Source organism: Ahaetulla prasina, chromosome 8 (assembly GCF_028640845.1).
Source record: "Ahaetulla prasina isolate Xishuangbanna chromosome 8, ASM2864084v1, whole genome shotgun sequence".
In the NCBI taxonomy this organism is placed as follows: domain Eukaryota; kingdom Metazoa; phylum Chordata; class Lepidosauria; order Squamata; family Colubridae; genus Ahaetulla; species Ahaetulla prasina.
In genome coordinates, this window is record NC_080546.1 from 33,170,366 (window position 1) to 33,183,356 (window position 12,991).

The window sequence follows — 12,991 nt, forward strand, 5'->3', positions numbered from 1 at the left end:
GAAGGAGAAACCCCGGCGTCTTTAGGAGGAATATCGGGCCCCAAAACTTTGAAATGGTGCCGCCTTCGCTTTCCGCCTTCTCCCTGGCCCAGAAACTTCTCAAAAGAACCGCTTCCACTTACAGCGAGCGCGCGCAGACGGCCGATTCCAGCTTCGGATTTTCCGCTTTCCACGCGCGTGTTTTTTCTTACGGTCCTTTGGCTGGTTGTTAGGCACCCCTGTAGAGATTGAAGCCTCACGTCGCGCCAACTCCCTGGGAGCCCAGTAAGCATTGAGTCCCAAGACGTAATAATGGGCTTTAGCGACCTCATCCTTTTCTCTCTTGGTTCCGAAGAGGGATGATCAGGCCCATGTTTCGGTGGTGTCTCTGGACCTGCACGGTGCTTGTTGGCTAAGATCTGGGAGAAGAAGGAACTGGATTTGGGTGACAGAATCAGAATCTTGGCAGAAGTCACTAATGCTATTTCTGTCTAGCTGCTGCCCCCCCCCCAAAGGGCTGTGAAGCCAGCGCCCCCCCCCTACACGCAGCCCTAAAGCAATCTCTGTGAGGACTGTGAGCAAGAATGTCCCTTCAACCAGCATATTCTCCTACCACAGTCCTCACAAGGAGAATGTTCCAGAAAAGGTGTGCAGTTTCTGTATGTGTGACGATTGTGAAAAACAGGGAGGTTCAAAGTCCATTTTGTTAATAAAGCTACCCATGTTCAGTTTAAATTGCAGCATATTTCCCTCCCTGACTCTCCAAAATCAGAATTTCTTCATGTTTATACAGGCATTGGTCTAAATATTGCATTGGTCTAAATTCATTTAAATCCATGAAGCTGAAGTTTTGCTGATGTCTGTTGTTCTGGCTCAGTATCAATCTCCTCCACTAACTTCCGTTAGGCATGTTTGTCTGGTTTGTCTATCTGCCAACTTCCTTCTTGAAAATGGCAGCAGTGTGTAAAATCTCCTTCCTCTTTGGTAAAGTTCTCTACTAAGTTTGATGGAACCTATTGCCAGATATATGTTACAGCTATCTTGTGTCTCCAAATACAAGTCAGCTACTTTCCTGCAACCCTAACATTTCTTTTCTTTTCTTAAAACTCTGCTTACAGGTGTTTCAGTGAGTGAATGGGAGCCAGGGCTGGAAATGAAAGGAGGTTGTTTGCTTTGAATATCATGTAACTTGGTTTAGAGCTAGTTCTGTGTTTCACTGAATTACAGCCATCACTCTTTCCTTCCCCAATATTAAAGCAGTCCACCAGGCTATTTCACCCCTTCCCAGGTAACTTCCTTTCTCCATCCTAAGTCTTCAGGGCATATATAAGCAAGGCTATTCCTCCTCCCACCTCCTCATTGTAACTGTTGATAGCTGACAGCTATGTTTCTCTTTCATTTCAGCTCCAGATGAAGATATACTTGTTAAAGGAAAGCAGTCTATCAAGAATCAGGCTTTAGGAAATCAGAATTCAGAAAGCGAGGTTCTCCTGGAAGTCGATGATGATAATTTGTCATCCATGGAGGAGAAAGAACTTGAGAATTTAACTGGTAATTTCTGCTATTTATATTCTAGAATCTCTGTACTGGTTTAATTGCACCTTAGTAACACCATTTCTGTAGTGGCTGGTATACAATATACACACACACACAAAATTACATACCTAGGTACTAGAGGCTTCTTTCTTCCTAATGAAGTTGTTTTCTGTACATAACAAATAACTTTCAAATTACTGCTTTAGATCTGTTTATTGAGGACTTTTGATACAATATTTCAGATATGCACATTTGCTTTTGTGTACCTAATATTTTTTGGGAGGGGATAGCTTTTTCTAGGCATTTTTCTAAACCGTAAGTCCCAGTGTTCCAATATAGTAGACCAGGCTTGACAATTAATCCAAAATCTTTGCTTAATACTCGTAAGTCATTTGGTAACTTGGCTCCCTTACTTCAGCAATCAGGCCAGGCATACTGTATTTTCCTTTTTATTTTTTAAAGAAATGGAAAAAAAGATATATGTTACCGTAGCAGATTTGTGCAGTTTATTTAAAAAAGACAAAAATAAAAAGAAGCAAAAGCAACTTTTTCTGCTTTGAGGTTTTAAGTATGTACCTAATTTTCTCTGGTCTTGAACTGAAAATTAGACGCTACTCTTTTTTTCCCTTTTACTTCGATAAAATACATCCAGACATATATCGTGATTACTTCCCAAAGAAGAATGTTACTCGTTGGGTTAAATTCTGTTTCACTGAAAGTAGTGAATATGAGCTTATTGTTCATTAGGCAACATCCTTCCATAGCATTACGTATTTTGTTCTATTAATTGAATCATCAGTTTAGCCTCACAGTAAAGTAATACATGAAAATGTATCTCCTGCCTAAATAATATTCTAGTGATTAAAAGCCAGCACAATTTTTGTGGCTCTTATAGAAGCTACTATTCAACAGATTTTGCAGGAGCACCCAATCTGATCCATGTCTGTCTATCCTTTCCCACCCCATTCTACATTCATTACTTCTGATAATACATTCATACTGTAATAGAGGTGAAAGGGAAGTTTAATTATATAATCTTGACAATGGCAATAGGATTAAGAAGTAATCCTTGCTAATAAAGTACTGCAGGTTGGAAATGAAGTTGAAATTGTCAGGGGTTTTCAACAGGACCTGAGGTGCCCTGGCTCTTGCAGCTGTCTCCTTGGCCTGTAATTGAATGTCTGAAAGTGATTGAAAAAATGTTATTTCTTCCCAGGATTACATGCTAATGTACAGAGGGCAAAGGGAGACAGCAAAAGAACACATAGCTGCTTATTTCATCCATTTGTGGGAATGAGCTTTGGGAAATCACGGCAGTCGTGCATCTCTCAGATGCCCATCTGCAAACACAATGTATTTGTACACTGGGAATAGAGGGCAAAGCTGCTCCGATCAGAACAGAGCATCTCTTCCATTGTCCTACTGGCACACATTGAGATTGATTCAAGATTAAAGATATCACAACCTCTAACAATTGACAGAAATGACAATTCATCTGGATTTTTTTTGTGTGTGTGGGGGGGCAGATATTCACCCATTGATTACCTACATGTGCACACCTCATTTATATCCACTTTATTAATGCAAAAGGTTACATGTCACAAATAACATTTTACCATTTTTGAAACAAAAGCCAGGATGATAAATATACTCTTTGTTGCTCTCAGAATTCCCTGTTTATAAACCACTAAGATGACAAACATAATCCACTTTCCATCTCTGGATCCTGCTTTATATAACACCCTGCATATTGTTAGAACTGCGTCCAGCCTATTGTTTTGAGTAGTACACTGATCTGCTTCTGTGATAAGCCCTGTGGAGATGTGATTATTCCAATAAAAATGCATTCAAATGGAAACCAGTGCTCCAGCTGTTTATTCCCACAGTCCCTGAGCTGCACTAGCCATGTATGGATAGCTTGAAACATATTTAACTGATAGTTGAAGCAAAGTGTCCTTTTCAGTTTCTAGCACTGTATATTTAACTTTTAAATGTATGTCTTGGCTGTGCATATAAATAAAACGTAGCAGCGAATCATATATTTTTAAAATAGGTCCTTCCTTCCTTCCTTCCTTCCTTCCTTCCTTCCTTCCTTCCTTCCTTCCTTCCTTCCTTCCTTCCTTCCTTCCTTCCTTCCTTCCTTCTACCTACCTACCTACCTACGTACTTATCTGAGGCATTTGGTTCTGAAGCATTTCAAAGTTTTCAGGAGTAGAAAATGAGATGATCTAACAGCCATCTAGATGGGCATACATAATCACTTCCATTGCTTGCAGCTGTACTTGTTCAAATCTTTGGCAACCCAGCAGTGCAACAATGCATTGCATGTGTTCTTGGAGTGTATATAAAAATGTTCTTTGTTAGAGGCAGCTTGTTTTGCAAAGGGTGGGCTGTATTGATCGAATAAAAGAAGTAACGTGCATATGTGTAGTTAGAAAATTTTGTGCTTTTTCTTCAGATTATGGCAAACAAAGTGTTGGACTGTGTGTGCTTTTCTTTTCTTTTGTAGGTCCTGTTAGTCTATGTACACCAGCTCAGCTCGTGGCCCCTTGTGTAGTAGTGAAAGGCACTCTGTCCATCACCACCTCTGAAGTGTATTTTGAGGTAGATGAAGAAGAGCCCAGTTTTAAGAAAATGGATCCCAAGGTAAGAGATCTCTGACTTTCTCTCTCCCTCCTTTTAAAAGACAAATACTAAGTAATCTTTCCATCCAGGATTTTCTTTCTGTCTATTGACTTAAGGTTTTTCAGTCCTTGATTTAGCCAAAGTCGAGTGCTCATGTATGTGAGTCTATTTAAGTATGAAATATATTACTTCTAAGAACCTTTCTTAATTACCTGAAGGCAGAACCCTCCAGGGAGATGCCTGAAATACAATTGCTTGAAAACAAGAGAATGGGTAAAATATCTTAAATTAGCAGAACTGCCCCTTGATATCTGTGTTTTGGCTTTGAATGTTAAATAACACTCTGTTCTGAAAGCATGGTTTTTTTGGACATTTGTGCTGTATGGTTCTGCTTAAGCTTTTCTTAAATATACTGTAGTCTCCAAATACAAAAGTAAATTCCATTTCATTACTTCACAAAGGAGCATCTCTGTTTATAAATGTAAACTTATTTCTTTAAAATATTCACCATGTTTTTCATATTAGAAAGTATTAGTGAACATGCAGTCTTTTTAAAGATGTGCTTTATTATAGAAACAATTCTGTTTATTTTTTAAAATAAGAGACATTTGCAGTGCTTTCTTGAAGAAAATGGAACACAAAACTGTATGATGTGATATATGCAGATTAGGTCTATGTTGGCAATTGTTACACAAATTGTTGCAATTTTATTCTCTATGAATATTTTTACAATATGAATAGTATCATTTATGAAATCTTTAATATCTAGTAGAAAGTAATTCTGAAACTTTTTTTTAAAAAAATACACTTTTATATAGCATTGCACTAGTTAATTTAAAATTATAAACTTACCAGAAGCATGTAAACTTTTCAAGCTAAGAGTAGTGTGCATATAAGAACTTCAGTTTAACTGCAGTTTATTTGGGTGCTAATTTATTCTGAAAGTAATTATGCAGCCATCAAATAAAGAGGCAGAATATTAATTTACATTTACCTCATTGTAGTTTTAGAAACTTCAGTATACATTATTTTAGACTAAACTATATGTATTTCCCTGCTGCTTTGAAATAACTTCTCTCCTAGTAAGAGAGAAGTAAACTGGTATTAGGTTTACAATATTACTTTAAAAACAATCTAAGCCAGACATCTTAAACTGATGGTAGTCATAGAACATTAGAAAAGCAGTCAACTGTATTAATTTATTTGGAAATTGGGAAATGTTTGTGCTAGTGGTGGTAGGATAAGCGTCAAGCTGTTGAGTTCTCCTTGTGGAAACTTTCTAAATCTTTAGTTGTTTGGGTTATGAAGTCATGCAGTAAAACAACATTGTTTTCTTACAACCCTGGCATTTTCCCATGTCTTTTCTTTTTCTTCCCTCCCTCCCTTTTCCATATGCTGTGGATAACAAAAACTTGAGTAGCCACACCCCTTCTTCTAGCACCAATCCGGCACTTGCTTCAAAGCCTCCAAACAATTTGATCAATTTAATTTGTCTGTGTATTTTTCTAAACTCTGGGAAGGAAAAACCTTGTGACAGGATTTTTGAAGTAAAGCAGCTGGGGATATTGTTGTTACTGATAGCATCAAAGTTTATATTATTACTGAAAGCCTGTTCCTAACAAGATTCTTGAATTCTAGAGCATAGTCTTTATTCTGAGCTAGTGGAATGGCTGGTGGAGCATGCATGAAAACTCAGTTCATTATAAGCCATTATCAGATTTGAACCATTTTCAGCATAAAGTGTACTTATTGCATTTGGGTTTCTTTAGCTTTGATTTTTGCCCCAAAGCAGATACTGAACAAATAAGCACATTGGCATTCAAGCAGGAAATATATGTTAGAGCTTTATCAATGCACCAAAACTAAAACAATTTTTCATTTTCAATTTAGACTTTTTTAAGGCATAATGTTTATATGCAAAGACTAATCAACGTTTCCAAAGTATTAAAAAAACCCACAAACTTTCTGTCACAATTTGTCTAAATAAAAAATGAAAGTAAGTTTTTTTGGGGGGGGGAACAAAAATTTCATATCTTTGTAAGGCTGCAATTCCCTTCATGTTTATTTGGGAGCAAACCACTTTGATGGCAGTGATAAACTTGCATAGGTTCAGGATGAAGTTAGAAAAAATCCAGTAGTACAAGGCCGCTATAGATTAAATAAATATGTACATCAAAATTTGTACAAACTATAACTCTCACATTTGACTCCTTCAGAAGAGAGAAATCATATTTAAAACATGTAAAAAATCCTTTCTGAATGAAGATCATTTTAATATGGAAATCAGTGTCAGTTGTCCTGAAGAATGTTCCTTAAAAATGCTTTCCATCTTGTTCCAAATGCATATGTATACATTCTGTAAAACTATATAGGAAAGAAAATTTCCTAGATTTCCTAAATTATATATTTAGGGATAATTTTACATTGCCTTGAAATTCATTTAATATTGAATTTTATTATCTCTATGCTAGAAAAGGCAGAAGGATAGATGAGTGAAGAAAGAAAGTACTTATATTCTACAAAGAAAGGGAAGTTATATCAACTTGTAATAACATTAAAAAACTAATGGCTTCCTGGAGAGAGAAAAAATAGCTACCTAAGGCTGCAGAGTTGTTTTACAACAGAAACACTTCTCTATTTGGATAATTTGTTTGGTATCAGTTAGAAACATTCAAAATGCGTTGTTATAATTTGTAAGTGGAAAATCTATCTTAATTGCCCTTCTGCTTTTCATTTCTATTTTCTGCTTAAAAAGTAAAAATCTTCGGTACAATCACCTCTTAATTGCGGATGTTTGGAATAAAGAGACACGAAGGCAATGGAAAGTTAAAATCGATTTATTTTTTATTTTTTATGAGGTTTCTTAACTGTTTTCAATAAGTTCAAATTTAAGCAAATGGTGGGAAAGAAAAGAAGTTCATATAGTCTGTCATTGGCACTGGAATACATTTAACACCAGTAAACTTTTATAGCGGTGACTTTTTCTTTCATTTGTTCCTCTTTCTTTTTGGGGATTCTGTTTTTTTTTTCCTTTTAATTTATTTTGTTTTCTTTCCTTACTTTTTTAAAGAAAGAAAATCGTACATCTAGTTAAATAGCGTTGTTTTTCACTTGGTGACAACATTCAGGCAAACGGACGAGAGAGAGGAAAGAGGGACGGAGAGAAGGGTGGGGGGCTCACACACACGGAAGATTCAGGGCGGGGAGGGGAAGAAATGTACCTCGGGTTTCGCTCGGCTGCCGCCAAGTCCTTTCCCTGCCGGGAGAGTCTTGTCTTTTTAAGGACATTTTAGGAAAAGGGGAGCGGAGGAACAGCGCCGCCGCCGCCGCGCCTTCAGTCTCTGAGCCCGTCCTCCTTCCAGAGTTTGCAACGGAGCCCCGGGCGCCCTATAGCTTGTCCAGACTCTTGGGGTTGGTGAGGATCTCCCGGGCCAGGCGCCAGGTCTGCTTGGCGGCGCTCTCCAGGGCCGAGTGGGGCTTGCCCTGAAAGAGGTCGAGGTTGGGCAGGAAGTAGTGCGGGCAGCGGCGGCACTGCAGGCAGGAGATGAGCTGCAGGAGGATGCCGTTCAGGCGGTCGCCCAGGCAGGCCTCGTCCCAGTCGGTTTCCCGCGGGTGCTTCTCGCACTCGTAGAGCAGCAGCGTCTTCATGTGGTAGTTGTTGAGCGGCTGGCCGGGCAGCTCGAGGTGCCGGTCGCGCAGCGTCTTGAGCACCGAGAGGCACTTGTTGCGGCAGCCGCCCAGCAGCAGGCGGTTCTCGGCCTCGCCGAACTGCAGCACCCAGGCGTCGCTCTCGGCCGAGCTCTGTTTGCCGGTCAGCGAGTAGCATTCCTTGGAGAGCAGGTTGAAGCCCTCGGCCTTGACCTCGGCCACGCGGTTGGGTCCCGGCCAGGGGATGTGGGGCAGCGGCCACTGGGCAGCGCTGCGCGGCCAGATACCGGTGCACTTGAAGGCGGGCGTGATCTGCACCACGTAGCGCTCGCGGATGCGGAGCTTGACCTCGCTGGTGTCGGCGATCATCTTGACCACGTCGCGGTAGCTGCACTTGTCCACGGCCTGCGCCACCAGCGTCTGGAAGCGCGAGCGGATCTTGCGCGCCGACAGGTAGCCCGAGGCGGTGATGAACTCCACCCACAGCGACATGCTGCGCTTGCGGCCGTCGCTCAGCTTGAGGACGGCGCAGCCCGGCAGCGAGCCGTCGTCCACGAAATTGAAGACGCCCATCTGGTTGAGGTAGAGCACCACCTCGAACTCGGTGGGCGAGATGACCTCCAGGCCCTCGTAGCGCGCGTCGATCTCGCTCAGCGAGCTGATGAAGCGCGGCTCCTGCACTTCCACCTCTTTCAGCACGTCGGAAACGACCTTGCACACCTCGCGGATGGTTTTGGCGATGGCCGCCTTGCGGGCCTGGCACCGCTCCGTGTAGTATTTATTCAGTTGGTAGACCAGCTTGGCTTGCGCGGCGATCATGTTGGGGCAAACGTCCGGGCTGTACACCGGGCTCTCGCAGTACGTTGACGGATCCAACGCCGCAGCCGCCGTCTCCGTGCGCGCGGGCAGAAGCCAAGCCCGCTTCGCCCGGTCGCTGCCACCGCCGAGGAGGACGAGAGGGAGGACGAGAGACCGTCGGAACCCGCGCTGCCGCCGCCACCACCTAGCGCAGCGGACAACCACCTTTCTCTGGCGCAAAAGTTTGGCGCTTCCTTCACATCGGAGCGGCGCCCAATTGTTGGCCTGCTCAGGTTCGAAGGGGCTTCAGTTCTTCATTGGGGAAATTCGTTCCTTCTTCCGTACTTGGGGGGTTTGACTTTCCGCGGCAAAAATGAGAGGTCAGCGGGCCAAATTCTGGATTGACGGCGCGGTCTCTTTCCCTCTCCTCCCGCCTAGTTCAGGCCGTGGCAGCGCCGCTTTGCTCTCTAGTGTTGCTTTTCTTCCGGAGGCCGCGGCTGAAGAACGAGCCCGAAGGCAACCTTTCCGCCGCTGATTCCCGGCCTGCTCCTCGTCAAAGTTCTTAAGTTTAAGTCCAGCTTTAGGCCCCCTTCGGGATTTCCCCTTTGTTAAGAAATTGATTACAGGTAAACCTTCCCTTTTGTTCCGAATATATTGTCTTGAGCAGCAGGAAGGAGTGAGCGTGTGGATGCACTTTTCCGCTTTCCAGGATTTCTCCCCCCCTCCCCCTCCCGCCGCTTTCCGTTTCCTTCCCCCTCCCACTTTTGGAGCTGGATGCAGCCTCTTATTACTTTCCTGCGCCTCGCGTCCTCTCCCGGCACGGACGTCTGGAGGTCTCTGCCTTTGCGGAGAGGGTCGTTTAGTTTATGAATGGTCCCAGGGCCCTGCTGAAGGGAGGCGTGGCTCGGGAATCCTACAATCGCCGCCAGAGCTGTCAGAGGGCCAGCCAATCGCTGGGCCGAGCCGCCTACACGGCCGCTGCGGGGCCCGCCACGATTGCAGATGCTGAGGAAGGAGGCCGGGAAAGAGAGAAAAAGACTGGAAAGATGCTTAAGGCACACGCATTGATTTTATGCACGTCTGTGGAAACGAGAACGCACCTTACCCCGCTGTACCCTATTTCCCAATTAGCTGAAGGCCAGGAGAGAAGGCGCCTCGGTCCGCCAGAAATGGGGGAGAGAGAGAGATTAGGAAAAGTTGCTATTGAAGACATTGCTGTGAGTAGTAATGCAAGATCTCCACTTACCCTCCTGGGATGTTCAAGATGCAAGTCAAGGGTTTGCGGTCCCCGTTTAGACTGAAACGGATCATTCTACAACGGATAGCAAGACAGACTAGTAAAGTATTGAACATGGCGGGGAAGGAGAAACGTGTAAAGGAAGAAGAAACAGCGTAACTTTCATACATGAACACACACATACTTACACAGTAGTACTTTTCCAGCAGGACCACTGTGATTCCTCTCTAAATCTATTGCTGCTCAACAACTCCAGCATTTGTGAAAATGAACCCAATTATAAAAACCAATTAGGACCCTTGATTATCCAACCTGAGCAGTGTTTCGCTTAAAATTAACGATACCAAGCAATACGCCTAGTATACTTTTGCAAAATAGTAGGTATAGTTTAATATCCTTATCACTATGAAAAAGAGGTTTCGAATTAGAAGTTTGGCACCTAATAATATTGTATTTCTAATTACAAGTGGAGTTCCTGCTGGATTCCAGCCAGTGATCTCAGAAGCAATGTTTAACAATTATCACATTTCAGTATCTCCAGATTTATTAATTTTTTTCCTCCCAAAGGGCTTAGACAAATATTTATTCTTAGGTGCCAGTGTAAGCGGGTCAGCCGGGCCTTCCACGCAGAAACGTTTGTGCTTAATCGTAAATAAATTGTAAACTATTTTAGAGAGATGGAGAGCTAAGTGCAAGCACTGACTTTTTTCTGAGAAAAAAGTTTATTCATTACTAACCCACCTACCCATCATTCCAGTAGATGCTTACAGAATTATTTTAATATTTTCGGCTAATCTTCAGTGTAAAATAGCCTGGGTATGACTAAGATATATCTTATTTTCTAGTTGGGCGCTAAATAGGTGACAGGCAGTATATGTGTGCGCACAATTGTATTTCATTTAAAAACGAGATTTTCGGATCTCAGCAAACAGCAACAACAATAATTTTCAACCGCGTTGCTGCAAGCCTTTGTTCTCTCCGAGGGGCTTGGAAATAAGCAATCCTGCGTTTCTGGGATTTTGGAATTGCTATGACTTGAAGAAGTAGTGAGGCCCCAAGCCTTGCCTAACCCGCTATCTTCTCTGTTCATTTATCCCATCGGGTGTTAGAACTGAGTAGGACCCCAGCGGCTGGCTGGGGCTGGGGGCCACCAGTGTTCTCCACAGGACCAAGTCTTATTTGGAAAGGGCTCCATTAGCAAGGCGGCGCACCGGTTGCTCCCAACCACCATCACTTCGTTCATTCCGCTGCTCTGGTTCCCGTCCGGTTGCTTCTCGAGCTCTTTTTTTTGAGGGGGGGGGCCGTAAAGAGGTTGTCTGAGGCTGTCCGTGGAGCGGGTTTATGGAGAACTGGGTAGCCCGAATCGAAAACCGGGATTGGGACTGGAACGAGATGGCTTGCGGGTGGCCATAACCTTCTGCATCCCGCTAGAAGCCGTCAATGACTGTTTGTAGGGTAGCCTCTCTATTGACTTGTCCAGTCCAGCTGCAGCCGTCTCTTGTGTCAAGCAGTCTGACCTAGTAGCTGTTGTAAAGCAGGATTTGTTTCCAGCCGAGCCTTCGCTGCTCGTTTGCTTTTGCTTCTATTTTTTATGAAACGTTTCCTCTCTCTCCCCCCCCCAAAAAAAAATATTTGCCGACCGACGGACCCAGGTTGCAAGGTATAGTTTAAGACCTAATCTTTCCAGAAGTAGAAATCCCGGAATTGGGAGGGGGACAGGCACAAGGCGGCGGAGGGGGAGGGATGCTTCATCGACGACATCCCGTCTTGTGGCGCAGGCTAGTTTGCACCCTTGGAACCCGCACCTTTCCGAAGAGGCCAAGGAAGCAACCCCGGCCAAGCCTATAAGGGCCCTGCGCTCTCTCGCCCCCACCCCCACCCCTGGAGAGTGCTCCAGCCCATCCGCAGCCGCGTTTCCGCTGTTCGCGCCTGCTACTTAGAAGAGAACCCCCATCTCGGTTTTCCCAGAGGCTGCGTCCCAAACCCGTTTTACGCTTGAAGAGCCGGTCTTCCTGGACCACTGGGGCTCCTGCTAAGGAGAGGACGCGGGTTAGCAGCTTTAGCTCGGCGCTGGTCGCCTTTCTATTCGCGGGCCTCGAGTGGGATCCCTGCTGGTCTCTAGGTTTGAGGCTTCCCCATCTCTCTCTCTCCGCCGCCCCGTCTGAGGTCGATGCTCTTGTAAATAATAAATCAGTTGGAAAACAAAAGCCGGTCGGATTTATGGTCCTAAGAGCTAATTAGAAACATCATTTGAGCAATAAACTTAAACACTTTCGAGCAAATAATGCCTGCGGAAAAAGAGGGGAAGCGAGTCAGGAAGCTGGTCCTCGCCTACTGCGGCCGAGCCCTGGCGGCTTTAAGAGCCCGGGACCTTCCTTGCCGGTGACGGAATTTTGAAGGGAGGGTTGTGAGAAGGAAGATGGAGGATTGCAAGCGGAGGTTGCGGGGCTCTGTCGAAGAAGCGAAAGACGCTTATGGAAGGCTGCCGAAAAGCCGTCCCGCTCGCCTTGGCCGCCTGGGAATCGACGCGTCCGTCAGCAGCTCCTTGGGATCTTAAGCCCCTGGTCCGCCTAGAGGAGCTGAAAGTGCTGCTGGCGTGGAGGCGGAGGAGGTGGCGGGCCAGCGCCGAGTGCGCGCAGGGTCTCTGGCAGGGGGAGGCTCTCCGGGTTAAAAGCCACTTGAAGGCTTCGGCCGATTGATCTGCATTTCCTCCGGTTACAAGCCGTCTCATCAGACTTGAGTTAATGAGGCGGGGGAAGGCGCGATCCCGGAGCCCTGACGAATTCATTAGGGAGGCTGCGGGCCATTTTCTCTGACGGTTGAAAGTGCGGGTTGGGTTGGTCTAACTCTCCACCCGCGCGGGAATACCTTAGCCCTTGCCTTGCCTTGCCTTGCCTTGCCTTGCCTCTCCTCCTAGGTTTTCCCAGCGACCCTCCCCCGCTCCTTTAAGACCGGCTGAGGATGGGTAGATCTCGTCCTTGGCGTTGAACTGGTCGGGGAAAAAAAACCCGCTGGAGAACCTCGAGGGCGGGAGAAGAGAGAAGGGCCGAGGAGCCGGGAGGGGCGCTTTCTCTGCTGTGCAGAGAAGCCTCGTGCACGTGGCTTATTATCGTAAAGCAAATGGGAAGGAGGGGTTCTTTTTGTTGCCCTACTGGAGTGGGAATAGCA

At 44.8% G+C, this 12,991-nt stretch overlaps 2 protein-coding genes across 5 annotated transcripts in view; one reads left to right on the forward strand and one right to left on the reverse strand.

Annotated features, from left to right (window-relative positions):
- LRBA (LPS responsive beige-like anchor protein) overlaps nucleotides 1-12,991 on the forward strand; it is a 395,942-nt gene that overhangs the window by 202,073 nt on the left and 180,878 nt on the right. For all 4 annotated transcript variants that reach the window (XM_058193740.1, XM_058193737.1, XM_058193738.1 and 1 more), the window contains 2 exons: nucleotides 1,384-1,530; nucleotides 4,025-4,161. In XM_058193740.1, the coding sequence (XP_058049723.1) occupies nucleotides 1,384-1,530; nucleotides 4,025-4,161 (284 nt within the window). The remainder of the gene's footprint in view (nucleotides 1-1,383; nucleotides 1,531-4,024; nucleotides 4,162-12,991) is intronic.
- MAB21L2 (mab-21 like 2) lies at nucleotides 7,239-8,741 on the reverse strand. Its single transcript, XM_058193743.1, has one exon. It carries the CDS (start codon nucleotides 8,605-8,607, stop codon nucleotides 7,528-7,530), a length of 1,080 nt encoding a protein of 359 aa, XP_058049726.1. The 5' UTR covers nucleotides 8,608-8,741; the 3' UTR covers nucleotides 7,239-7,527.

Coding starts and splice junctions, on each gene's coding strand:
- MAB21L2 (XM_058193743.1), bottom strand. CDS start 8,607: ATGATCGCCGCGCAAGCCAAGCTGGTCTACCAACTGAATAAATACTAC.